Genomic DNA, 14100 nt, shown 5'->3' on the forward strand with positions numbered 1-14100 from the left:
AGGGCTGATGGTCCAGATCTGTCCAAAGCAATGGGGGCACATTCCTTCTAATCTGTTCCCTCAAATCAACCTCTCCTTCTTAATGTAGCCCTTGAAATAATGGTATCATTGCTCCCAATTTTCAAATAAGGAGACAGTGGCCCAAAAAGGCGAAGGATCAAAATCCCCAAAGATCAGCTAGTTAGTAAGTAGTGGCATTAAGATTTTGATCCTCATCTGCCTCACTCCAAAGCCATAAGCAACAACAAAAGTAAAACAACATCTAAAAATATATATAAGGAAAACACAACACCTGGGAAATATTTAGAATGAGTGATGTACAAACATAAATTGAAAGCATGATTAGACTGGTTTGTAATCCTTGCTTTGGTTCTTTTAGGAATTGGAGTCATTTTTAAGAGATAGGGGAGGGAAAAAAGAGCCAACATTTTTTGATCATCTACCATGTACCAGATCCACTTCTCATAAAAGTGATATTGCCTTTAATATCTTCATACCAGGAGACAGATATTGCCATCAACATTTTACAAACAATAAAATTGTATAAAGAAGTTAAATAACACAGCCTGTAAGTGGCACAGTCTGTCTAGTTCTAAACCTGAGTCTGTCTTGTTCTAAAAGCCTGTGTTTTTCTACAAGATCTCATTGCTCTCAGAAATTTTCAAGTGCCAAACAGAAACTCAATGAACTTCCAAATGGCACAGCTACCGTGGTACAAAAGGCATGGTCACTTTGGAAGAGAGTTTGGGGGTTTCTTACAAAACTAAACATACTCTTACCATACAATCTCGCCATCTCACTCCTTGGTATTTACCCAAAGGAGCTGAGAACGTATGACCACACAGAAACCTGCAAATGGATGTTTACAGCAGCCTTATTCATAATTGCCAAAACTTAGAAGCAGCTAAGATGTCCTTTAGTACATAAATGCATAAACGGTGGTCCATCCAGACAATGGAATATTATTCAGTGTTAAAAAGAAATGAGCTATCAAGCCATGAAAAGACAAGGAGGAACCTTAAACGCAATTACTAAGTGAAAGAAGCCAATCTAAAAGGGCTACATACTGTACAATTCCTACTGTACGACATTCTGGGAAAGGCAAAACTATGGAGACGGCAGAAAGATCAGAAGTTGCCAGGAGGCAGAGGGAAGAGAGGGATTAATAGGCAGAGCAAAGAGGATCTTGGGGGCAGTATAACTATTCTGTATGATACTGTAATTGTGGATATATGTCATTATACATTTGTCCAAACCCATAGAATGTACAACACCAAGAGTGAACCCAAATATTAACTACGGGCTTCAGGTGATTATGATATATCAATATAGGTTCATCAGTTGTAACAAATGTACCACACTGGTGGGGATGTTGAAAATGGGGGAGGCTGTATGTGGAGGGGGAGTGGAGCCAGGTGGTACATAGGAAGTCTCTATATTTTCCTCCCGATTTTGCTATGAACCTAAAACTAGTTTGGGGGGTTTTTTTTGTTGGTTTTTTTTTTTTGGCTGTGCCGCATGGCTTGTGGGATCTTAGCTCCCCAACCAGTGATTGAACCCGGACCTCTGACAGTGAAAGCGCCAAGTCCTAACCACTGGACACCATGGAATTGCCCTAAAACTACTTTTAAAAATAGTTTCTAAATTTAAAAAAATAGATAAGACTGGTAAAATCCAAATAAGGTCTACAGTTTAGTTAATAGTAGTGTAACAAAGTCCACTTCCTACTTTTGACAATATACTATAGCTAAAGATGTTATCACCAAGGGAAGGTGGGTGCTAGGTACACAGGAACTCCGAGACTTTTTGTGAGTCTAAAATTATTTCAAAATGTTTTTAAATTAAATAAAGCCACTTTTTATTATTGATGTACAAGGAGACTGGCACAGAATCCACCAGCCCTATGACTGAGAACATTTCTATCAGCAGAGTTATGGGCTCATATGAGCCTAATGGAGAAAACTCCACAAGTGAGTCTGCCTGGTGATCACACTGCTTACAGAATGGCATGCGGCTTGCTAATGTGCAAGAAGCAGAGAGCTGAACAGCTGGGCCAAAGGAACAAGACTGCTCCTGTTTAGAGACTCCTGGCTCAGCACTGGTTCCTCTCGTCCGAGCATCTTCTCTGGCACATCTTTAAGGTCGATTGCGTCAACCCCACCCTAGGGAATGCATGTTATTTAAGAAGCACATATAACACCTTCACTGTCTGTGAACCCTCAGTGGTTTGGTGGGCTTTGCCCAGTGTTTCATAGTCTTTGGATTTTAGGGTGACATAGAAATGCTTTTGGTATGATGTCCACTGTAGGGTTCTTTATAACAGCAAAAACTGGAAACGACCAAACTGCCCAATTATGAGGGGAGTGTTAAACTATGATACTCATCCTTATGCAGCCATTAAAAGTAGTTAATAAATGTATTTTCATAAAATGAAAAAAGGCCTATGAAATGAGGATAAAGAAAAAAGGCAATATTTATAATGCCTAAAGTAGGTAGGTGCCCCCGTCTGGCCTCTGACTGGGAGGTTATTCTAACTCAGAAGTGAAGTATTCTCAGCGAACCATCCGGCCACTCATCTAAGCCACATTCTCCAGTAGAGCTTCATCACTGATAAAGCCGACATTTTAATCTCCATCCAAAAAAATGCTCATTTACAGTGCGACCTCAACCATGTCTAAAAATATATGCAAAAATTCCCCCAAGGAAAAGAACCAAAAAGCATTTCCAAATCTTATTTCGTGAATACATTTTAATTTCATTCTTAAAATAAACACATGAATGACACCATGTAATTTTTAAAGGTAATACAGGAGTTTGCCTTTATTACAGTGTTTCCTGACACAAATTATATATTGAAAATTACACATCCAGATCTGGAAAGGCAAACTGGTTTCCTCTAGGAAGCCAACTGCAACGGATTAGCAGTATTTGCCCAAGATGTTGAAGTCTCATCTCGGATCAGTAAAATAGTGACACTTGATTTCTTCATAATGTTTGCTGTGGGTAGGAAAAGGGAATGTAGGAGATGCATACTGCATATTTTCTGATATGGATGAAAATTTCTACCACACAGATAGATGTGAAAGGAAGAAAAAAGAGTGGGGGAATGCAGTGGGCAGAAAAATGCCCTCCCCAAAGATGACCATGTCCTAATCCCTGGAACCTTATGTGGCAAAAAGGAATTCAGACTACGGCTAGAATTAAGGTTATTGATCCTCTGACTTTAAGATAAGGACATCGTCCTGGGTTATCCAAGTGGGTGTGCTCTAATCACAGGGTCCGTTCAAACTGGAAGAGGAAAGCAGAAGAGGAGAGTCAGAGGAGGAGAGAGATGAGGGATGCTCACCTGGCTTTGAAGACAAGACGAAGGGGCCACGAGCCGAGGAGTGCGGACGGCCTGTAGGAGCCAGAGAAGAGCAAGGAAATGGATTTTCTCTTAGAGCCTCTCCAGAAAGAACACGTCACCTGCGTGTTAGCTCAGTGCGACCTGTGCTGGAATTCTGAGCCACAGAACTATAAGACAATAAACTTGTGTTGTTTCAAGTTACAAACCTGGAGTAATTTATCACAACAGTAATGGAAAACTACTACAGGGGTGGACAGAGAGGAAAGGGAAAGGGCAATTACAGTTAGGATGAGGGTGGCTGGCAGGAATCAATTTCATTTTGCCTCACCAGCCCCAGTTAACCAAGAAGCACGACTTACACGCATGTGTACAAGAAGAGCATCCCGACCTGGAGGAAGGGAGAAGCCCAGGGCTGAATTAGTGGTTCTCATTCAGGCTGAATCTCATCTGCACCTGGGGCACCGCTCAGCAGGGGGACCCCTACATCCACAGAGAGGCCGTGGGAAACTGGCCATGACCCAGGGCCCAGCTTAGTCGGGCTCCCGAGGCCCCAGAGTACAGCCATGGGATGGCAGGAAAAAGCTGAGAACCACACGTGAGAGGGACACCTTCAATCAAATCACCCCGAAATGCACTTCTGCACACAAACCAAAGATTCCACACATCTGAGGAACAAGTCAATGAGGACTTCAGGGCAGAGAGACTGTCTGCTGTGTCTGGTTAGGAACGGAAGATGCTCCACACGGAAACTGAGGAATGAATGAGAAGTCTAGCTCCGATTCTGAAACAGCGAGGACAGAAATCAAGCTCCCTGGGTCCACATTTCTCATCTATAAAGTGAGAGTTGCCCTAACTCTGCATCCTCTAGTCCTACAATTGCACTAGTCTAAGAAAATCCAGAGTCCCCCAGAGAAACACATCTATGAGAGGTGGGATGCTACATTAAGCTCTTAATTTTAATTACGTGCAAAGTATGCAAACATGGAACATCCCAGTTCAGACACTTTGCACTCCTGCTGGGTGACACGTGGGTCTCACCTGAGAAACTCGTGTTCAGTGCAGACCTGAAAGCAGCTACAGAAGCGACAGGCACAGCAGCCTCAGGTTCCCCAACTGCCCCCTTTCTGCCGTCAACAAGGGACTGAGAAGATCTGGTGAGAGACGCTCAGGCCTAGGGCTCGGAGGCAAAGCCCCAGTTCTCACTCCCTCACCTCCTGGATAGTCAGAGCACATGAGCCCTCATCCCCCCCGAGCCACCTGGTTTCTTAACTACAAGAGGAGAGATCATGAGGCTTCAAGTCACTTCATCCCAAGGCTGTTCTGAGCATCAGATAAGCTTGTCATCAGGGAGGGTCCTCGTACCTCAGAAGGGGTGACAGACAGCAGAGGCTGGCCACTATTATAACGGCGACTGAAGCCCGTGGATTTGGGCATCGAGGAGAGATTCGTGGGGGTCACTTGACTTATGTGAGATGCAGGTTGTTCCGCTATCCAATCTGGGCAATGCTATCTACTGTGTGGAGATCAGAGTTGAGGGGGGTGAAGCTCCTGGCACAGTGCAGGGACACAGTAGATGCTCAATAAATATAAATGCACCTCTGAGTGTGGTGGCCCAGGGTCCTTCCACGTTCTGCCTACCGCCCTCTGGGACTTAGCAGTGGACATGATTTCAACAAACATCTCAGAGTATCGTGTCCCCACCTTCACATGCACGTGCCAGCGGCAAGAGCACCGATTTTAAGGGTCAAGTTGCTGAGGGCGGAGCAGAATTTTTTATTAAACAAATTCACTGGACCAGAGTTCTTGCTGTCCATAACTGTGCCATAAGCAGTGGCCAAGGGGATATTACCATCTACATGAGAGAAACATCAACTGGAGGTATTAAAAGAATAAGGAAAGCCACGGTCTCCCAAGCCCCTGTTACACGCTGGCACCGTGGCGGGCACATGAGTGCCATTCCAGCTCTTACAAGCGCCTGCCAACCGGGCATCATCACAGCTGCCGTATCAGGGGTTCACCTGAGACAATCCATGATCTGACAGCACACACTTGTCCGTAAAGCTCGTACTCTTTGCTCTACATCACTCCATTTTTTTACGGTGAGAGGGTGCCTTTCTCCAGTCTGCGTCCTCTTACACTCTGTTCCTGGACTTGGTCTCCAAAGTACAGAGAAGCGCTACACTTGCAGAAGGAGAGGGCATGCAGTCAGCCGAGCCACGCCCCAGACTCCACGTGCACTGGCTGAGCAGGCCCAGAAGGGAAGGGGACGCTCCAAAACAACGAAAGGAGGCTCCCTCCGTCTTTATTTTGAAGAGCGGTGCGTTTCCGACTTGAATACCCGCTCCGGCGCCGAGCCCACTTACCTTGAAGGAGGCGTGCTGCTCCATGTGCCGCAGCAGCTGTGGCTTCTGCGCTGCTGTGTAGTCACACACTGTGCACTTGAACTGCTTCCCTGAAAAGAAGGGAGAAGAAGGTGAGCGCCATCAGGCTCGCAGCCCCTGCGTGGGAGTGGAGCGTGTACGAAGGCACGAAGAGGCCCCGTGCCGTCGGGGGTGTCCAGAACATCAGGGGGAACTGGCAAGGAAGTGCACAGCCGCAAGGCAGCATGCTCCGTCTAGCCCAGGGGAGGCCGGGGGGCCGGACGCCAGGGGCCTCAGTGTCTCCCTCGGAGTGTGGACGCCATCCCGAGAGCCAACAGCACCTGCAGAATGCCCTTCAGCAAGAGAAGAGATCTGTGTTTTGGAACCCGTAGGAGGGTAAAAGGCAGATTTCAGGAGATGCTAGAGAGAAAACGACAGAGAAGTGTGAAACGTGGGTCTTTTGAGAGGATTCGTGTTTCAGCAATTTATAAACATTCAGTAATGTGATAAACAAGCCCACATGTTAAATCAATGGATATATGGGGCAGGCTACATTTTTTACCCCTGAGGAGCAAAAATAAAAACCTCAACTTGCAATAATACAAACGTGCAACCAAATAAAAATACGGCCTTCTTCTCACAGCAGCGATGCTTACCACGCAGCTTCTAATGGCTCTAAGCCTCCGGAGGCAGCAATGACCACAGTCACTGCACATGGTGCCACAGAAACACTGGCTCCCTCTGGGAACCTCTCACACCTTTCCTTCCCAGCCGAGCTGGGTGAAACAGCTGTCCACCTCTGCAGCCTCCATGCTCCTTTTCTATCCACTCCTGAGCCCACCCCAAAACTGGCAGGTGACACCAGCTCGCCCCAAAACCTGTCTCGCCAAGGTAACCAGGGACCTCCATGACGCCAAGCCAATGGCAGACTTCAGTCCTTATTTGACAGGACTCTACCGCACGTGGCTCTGCTAACGCCACGCTTGGGAAACCCTCTGCTCCTCTGACGCCACGCCACTACTGCCTCTCCGTGCCTCTCTATTCGTTCAGTGTATCCCGGAAACACGCTCTCCCATCTACAGCTTTTACACACTGAGGTCCCAGACTGCTCCAGCCCACACCCCCACTCTTCTCCTTCTACAGGCATCCTTGCATGTAAACCTTTGAGGTCAAAATCTACACCTCCTACGCATACTTTTACACCTTCTACCCTTCCCTAAACTTGCGATTGAGTATTCAACTGGACTACTGTTTAGCTGTCCCAGATGTCCTGATTTGGACTCTGCCTCACCCATCATATGGGGTCCACCTCCGGCCTGCCTAGTTTATCACCCACCTGATCGCCCAAGTCAGAGACCCAGTAGCCTTCCTCAACATCTTCATGACCCCAACTTCACTCACCTTATTTTTTAAGCACCTGATTTCAACTCCCAGTATTTTTCTATTTCTCTCTGTTTCTAAAACCTCCACACTGGTTTAGGCCCTCCTCATTTCTTTCCTGGACAATGGCAAAAGCCATTGCTCAAATGAATTGGTTTCCTTTCTTTCAGGCAACCCTCCCATCCATCTATCACCCACCCACTGCCCCCTGCTCCATCCATCATCCATCCATCCTGATGCCCCATCCTCCATCCTTGATCTAACACACAAACTCGTCCACAGCCCTTGCTGCACAGCCCACCAATGGCTCCAAATACAGATCAAAGTTGAAGTTCCAAAGCATGGCATGGGAGGCACCCAAAATCAAAGTAACTCTCCCCCCTGATCCCTCTCTCTGACTTCCTGTTTTGCCTTTGCAGTCCAAGAACCCTGAGCCTCTGCTAACATCTTCCATGCCTGAGATGCACTGTCTCTTGGCATGTGGGCATTCTTCACTTTAACTCAAAACTCCAGTTGAACAACATCTCTGGTACAAGCGGGCTAAGAGCCAGCCCCCTGAAGCTCCCACACACACTCTCACACACTCTGTCCATGCCCTGGTCCTGCAGCATGGTCATGACCTGCCATTGGCCTCCCATCGGCAGGAACCATGTCTTAGTCATCTTGGCACTCCTAGCGCCTGAGCGCCTGGCACACACTGACATATTCTGTGCATTCTGCTAAACTGAGCTGGGCAAGAGGCAAAAAGGAAACTTTGTACATCTTACTTGCCTAATGCTCTCAATAGCGGCAGCAAAAGGGAAACAATAACATAAACATGTTAATACTGCAATTGTACCTATCATTCCAGGCGAAGGACCCCCAAACTCTAGATTCTACTAATTCTGCAAGTCCAAAGTATGAGGAAAACCTTTTCATGTGTAAGGCAGAAAAGTCATAATTAGAGCGCAGTTAACACCTTACCTTGAACACAGTACCATCTTTTTCAAACAGAAGGGCTATGCATGGCTACACATCTCCTGTATAAACTCGGACACCCATACTTCTCCACTGGTGTGTGACTCGGCTAAATACATCATGACTGTGCCAGGCGGCCTGAGCAGAACGGTGTCTAGGTTCCCCACTGGCACCATGCGGGGAGGAAAGCTGATATCCACGGTGATAAATATTTTCACTCACTACCAATACACTTGGATCAAACAGTAGGAGATTAAGCTAAAAATGATTAGTGCCTGAAATGAATAAATGGCATCACCTCGTTTGAGGTCCACAGTCAACCTTTTATGAATATACTCCCGGGCTCGCCAGAGACAAGGAAAGAAGGCAGCTCTTAAAAGCCATCCCTTATGAGGCGTCAGAGCGCAGGCAATAAATATTACAAATGTTTTCAGCGACCAGTGACGCCCCCCCACCGAACAGGCTGGGAGAGCGCTTGACATAATCTTTTGCTGCCTAATTAAAACAGTGCAATAGAGATGCATGACTAATCATAAAAATGTAATGATTTGAGACTATCAGATTGTTTTCTATCAAGATACTCCTGAGAATCACAGGGAGAATTGTCTAGAAAATGCAGTATATACTCGAGGTTAGAGTGACCTCAAACGGCTGGTAGGTGCACAGCAAATGGCTGTATCGGATGTGAGTCATAGAGCAGCCCAGGAAAAGAAGGGAATGATGACAAAGAAAAAATGAGGTGGACGTTTTAAAAAACTTAATTCATTTTGCACACAACGTGCCCGGCTAGCTCTACATAGCGAGCTGCTGGCCGTCAGCAGCTGTGCCAGGACATGGCGTGTCTGATCTCCTCGCGCTGCCCAGAACCTGGGGAGGCAAGGCAGGGCACCCCTCTTATGGATGAGGGACTAGGAACACGAAGCTGAGCAACTTGCCAGGTTGTGAAGCAGTCGGTGGCAGAGCCTGGATTTGGACCCCAAAGCTCTGACTCGGCCACGTAAGAATCCTCTTGGCTAATAAGGACATGGCATGATTTCCCCAAAGGGAACAAAGAATTTCCAACAGCAAAAGGGGCACATATGAACCACACGCATAAAGCCTGGTCCCGCAGGGTGGCGGCCCCGGGAAGCACCAGCGTGGCAGCGGGGGGGCGCTCTCCTGCAGCCCCGGCCAGCTCACCTGTGAGGCCCGGGGTTCATTCCTCCCTGCTGCTCAGTGTGTCCCCACTAGAAAAATGGGGAGGCAACCTCTGCCTGCTGCCAGGATGGGCTCAGACTCTGGGCGGCAAGCACCCGAAAAGTGGTCCCCTGAGAGAAGAGGCTGAAGGTATGTGCAGGTGACCCAGCAGCAGACCCTGCTCTGCCACGGCCACTGGGGCAGCACCCCTCAAATCCTAATGTTTTGACCTCCCGGACACTCTCGGGGACAATCCAAGGATAGGTCCAGTTAAGCCAGCCTGAGATAATATTCCTTAAAATAGAAAGAATACAAACAGAGAAAGGAAAATGATAATGTGTAAGTAACATAATATCAAAGAGTTCACAGAAGGCTTTCCGCATCCTGCCCCCAGCAACTGCTCTGGCCTTGTCTCCACCCACAGCAAGCCGTGACCCCCTGGCAATGGCTGGTGGGACCCTCCCCGTTACCTCCTGTGCTCAGCCATGACCCTCGCCCCCCTCTCTCCACCCCAGGGACATAGCACACTCACGCCGCCTCCGGGCCTTTGCACTTGCTGCTCTGGGGCCTGGGGTGCCCTTCCTTCCATGCTCTGCTGGCTGGTTTCCCTTCCATAACCATCCCCATCTTCCTTTACTGATTCATTTGTGACATCCCTCATCTCGTAACATGTTCATATTGAAATTGAACCGTTTCACATTCATATTTTCATGTCTCAATTTTCTCAAAATTTAAGATATTTCTTTATATCTCAACTGTAATGTACCCCCTATCTTATCGATTTATCTTGTTTCTCGTTCAGCTTCATGACAGTGGGGTGTTGCGTTTCTGCTTTGGTTGTTGTTCGTACCACTCGCTGCTGTATCCGAAGTGCCTAATTCCAAGTGGCTCACCGATTCATCTCTGGTTGGTCCACCTGGCACCCTCGGTGGGCTGCAGGTACTTTGGGGTCAGGGACAGTAGACTTCTCATTCCACATCCTTGTGCCCGGCAGCGAGAGTATGCAGGCGATGAGGCTAGCAGCACGTCACAGGGCCGTCCCAGCAGGATGTCTGCTCAGCCACGCGCCCTCTCCCTTCCCACAGCCACCACCATCACACAGGGCACCACCAGAGCCTTGTATACGGCCCTGCCCACCATCCCTGCCCTCCCAGCCACAGGTGATGGGACCGCTGTGGACCAGTGACCCAAGCTGAGCCAGGAATCTGAACTGTCGGGATCTGAAGCATGTAACTCAGAAGCTATTGGTCATTATATTTTCAATCTGTGGATGAAATAAGAACACAAACCAGTCTGCAAAGGGAGACGGAGACAGAACGTCAGAACAAGGAGGCAGAGATGAGCAAAGGTGAGTGACGAAGACACCCACTCAGCAAGCACTCCCTGAGGGGCCACTGTGTGTGGGGACCAGGCCGGACCCCTGAGCACAGCAGCGGGCAGACAGCGGAGCCCTTGCCCTCATGGAGCTCACGGCCTATAAGGACAAGAAGCAAATAAATCACTACAAATCACAATGGGCTATGGGGGAAACGGACGGGGCCGTGGAGGGTGAGGAGGCCAGGACAGGGTGCGGCCATGGGGCTGAGGCAGCAGGGGAGGCCTCTGTGAGCAATCGATGGTCAAGCAAAGGTGGGAGGTCGACGGGGTCCAGCCACAGTTACAGGAGGTGAGGACAGTCCTGTGAAGAAGCAAAGGAAAACGCAAGGATCGCGGTCTCTGTAGGATATAATAAACGTCCCTTTTCTGTTTCAGTGGCCTCAAATGAGTTTCTGACAATGGCAAGCAAGAGTCCCAGCAAATACAGCTGTTGAATGAATCCGTGGGTGCGTGAATATAAAACACCAAGACCCCTCAAGGCAAAGACACGGAAAAGGACATGAACAAACAATGCACTCAAGAGAGGATTAAATCCGACTTAATTATCAAAAGAAGTCCAATGACAGCAAACACTTGCACACAGCGCCATGAACCCGTCACTGTTACAAATTCCTCATGCACGTTACTCATGTAATCCAGCTTATCCTCTAATTCACCTGATCGATTTCGTGATTATCAAATCCCTAAAAAGTATCATAAAATGGTAAGGTCTGATATCCATTAAACTAAGAAACTGAACATGTTTAATATCATGCAAAAATGAAAGAGTTCAGTGAGAACACTGTCATGTTTCTGGTACAATTTTTTTGAAAAGTAAGCTGGCCGTGCAATGCGTGATTCAAACCACCAAAACGAAAGAGCCACCCTGCTCCTGGAAATATGTCCTAAGGAATTAATTCTTGCATTAATTAATTAATGCAAGAAAGCATTCCCTGCAACATAAGCTGTAATAACGGGAGGAAAAAAAAAACAATACATTGCCCCCAAATAAGAGAATGGTTATGTAACTCATGGATCACCATCTTAATGGAACATTATACACCTCTTAAGTGTATTATTCATGGACTCTACAGCAACAAAAACTAATAGTAACTTTAAAGCTAAAAGAATGATACTTATCCTTTAATCACAACTACGTAATCATTCCATCTGAACAGGAATAAAGGTTGAAAAAAAATTTTTAAAGAATAATTTATTTGTTGTGTGATAGAATTGTGGGCATACTTGTAGGAAGGGGTTAGATTTTTGTGACTGTGGTTTTAATGTTTTCTGTGTAACAGAAAAGCATTTCTGGTAAATTAGCACCCATCTCTGAAAGGCTGGGATGTTGGATCCCATTTGCTACTGCCCATAGTCCAGAAGACGGGTCTTTCAACATGGAACAATAAAGTGATATCAGTGGTTCCCAAACTTGAAGCTCAAAAGAGTTCACTGTCTTTTAAAACACCAGCCAAGCTTGACTAGCTGTACACTGACTGAGGCATCTCTGCCCCCTCCTCTTTGCACAGAAAAGACAGCGGCCTAATTTTGTGAATCATCTCAGGGTGGTCATTTCTTGTCTTCTGAGTCAGGATTGAACCTTTCTAAACAGTCAGAAGTCATTCTGAGCCAATCCTTGTCAGTAAGGAGAACAAAAGAAAGCAGAGCCACACCACTCTCTGGAGAAACACTCTTTTGAGGGAAGCACTCCAAGCTTACTGCAAAAACACTGGCACAATGAGAAAAGCTAATTGAAGGTACAAAGTCTTCCTCGTTACAAACTACAGAATTTAGAATCTCAGTTACTTATAAAATCCTTATTTGATCCAGAGGCCCAGAGGTTAAACGTCAAGATCACAACAACCCAGATGAACCTTACAAATTTAACGTGCAAAGGAAAAAGCCAGACACAGAAGAGCACGTTTATATGAATCAGTTTATATGAAGTTCAAAGACAGGACAGATCACCTTCCGGTGTTAGGAGTCCGGGTGGTAGCTACCTTAAGGAGTAGTGAAGGGGAACAGCTGGGGGGATGGGTGAGGAGGGCTCCTGAGGGTCTGGCAATGTTCGTGTCTCATCCTAGGATGTGCTTACACGCTGTGCTTCCTTTGTGATAATCCACTGAGTGGAACACTTACCAATTATGCATTTTTTGTATGTGTGTGATACTTTAACTTTAAAAACGTGAAAACAACAACAGTACAAGAACGAAACAGTCAGGCTACCTTCCCCAGAAGGGGCTCAGGAACTGGCACCAAATTAGTTCAGGAAAGAAAAGATGTGACGGGTAGTTCAAGGATAAAGTTTGAGGACTGCATGGCAGTGTGTCAATGACCCTGGCTGCTGTTGCAGGTGGTAAGAAAAAAGACACAATCGGCAATCTCTGCCCCTGTGCTTTCCCGTCAGGCATCTTGCTGAGTGCTGGGCTTGCTGGAGATTTCCACTGTGGATATTGCTGCCCGTTCTGGAAACACGATGTTTCACCAGCAGCTCCTATTTTCCTCAAAATGTGTGATGGTGCAACTCCCGTTCAAAGATGGGAGATTGGGGGGTAGAAATGTCACCTCCACTACTTCTGTTCATCCCTCAATAGGTGAGGTACCATCTTTGCAGAATCTCCGTTTTCAAGTTTCCTCTGGGAGGATTCTGTTTCTCTAACTTGAGCTCTTCAGCCAGTGCTTCATGGCCAACTGGCTGATGGAACAAAGCTGATCTCTGACCTGTGGACACTGGCTGCGCCTGGCAGTGGGATGCTGGCTAAATCAGGTACCACCAGAAAAAGCCCAGGGTCTGGAGGCAGGCAATCCTGAACTCAGCCCTTGACTCAGGTCTTAGGCAGAAATCTACTCAGCTTGTCCCGCCAGGTAGAGGGGACAGGATTTGGAGGTGGGATGGGGGAGAAAAGGAACAGAAGTCCCTGTTATACTGCCTTGGGTTAGACATCGAGAGGTGCCCCCAACCCTGGGAGGGTTAGGACTGCCCTTCCTACTAAATTTCCTTCTGCTCTGGAAGGAAAGGTGACTGTGCAAGAGCACGGGGCTGGGGAGGGTGCAGCGGAGCCCCTGCCCGGCTGAGGCCCCTGTGCTCAAGCAGGAGATCCTCCTGAGTAGAGGAGATGCGCTCCGCTCCTAAAACTAGACATCCTCACCTGCCGGCAGCCGCGTGGGGTGCTCACTCCAGGATGTACAAAGCCCCCAGCCTCGTGACCAGCGCTTAGAAAATGCACAGCACCTTGGCGAGGATGTGGTGAAAAGGGAACACATACACTGTTGTTGGGAATCTAAACTGGTCCAACCACAATGGAAAATAATACGGGGTTTCTCAGAAAATTAGAAACTGACCTACCGTGTGATCCAGCAACTCCACTACTAGTATATACCCAAAGGAAATGAAAATGGGATTTCAATGAGATATATGCATTCCCGCATTTACTGAAGCATTATTCACAATAGGCAAGATATGGAAACAACTTAAATGCCCATCAACAGATGAATGGATAAAAAACATGTGGTGTGCGCGCGCAC

The 14100-nt window shown here is 47.2% G+C and overlaps 1 protein-coding gene across 5 annotated transcripts in view; it reads right to left on the reverse strand.

Annotated features, from left to right (window-relative positions):
* The window catches only part of ZFAT (zinc finger and AT-hook domain containing), a 167521-nt gene that overhangs the window by 60774 nt on the left and 92647 nt on the right, over window positions 1-14100 (reverse strand). For 4 of the 5 annotated variants that reach the window (XM_024741218.1, XM_024741219.1, XM_024741222.1 and 1 more), the window contains exons 11-12: window positions 5710-5798; window positions 3347-3397 (exon numbers count right to left, since the gene is read on the reverse strand). In XM_024741218.1, the coding sequence (XP_024596986.1) occupies window positions 3347-3397; window positions 5710-5798 (140 nt within the window). The remainder of the gene's footprint in view (window positions 1-3346; window positions 3398-5709; window positions 5799-14100) is intronic. The other variant, XM_024741220.1, reaches the window with a different exon arrangement.

This window comes from Neophocaena asiaeorientalis, unplaced genomic scaffold (genome assembly GCF_003031525.2).
Source record: "Neophocaena asiaeorientalis asiaeorientalis breed wild unplaced genomic scaffold, Neophocaena_asiaeorientalis_V1.1 scaffold177, whole genome shotgun sequence".
Lineage (NCBI taxonomy): Eukaryota > Metazoa > Chordata > Mammalia > Artiodactyla > Phocoenidae > Neophocaena > Neophocaena asiaeorientalis.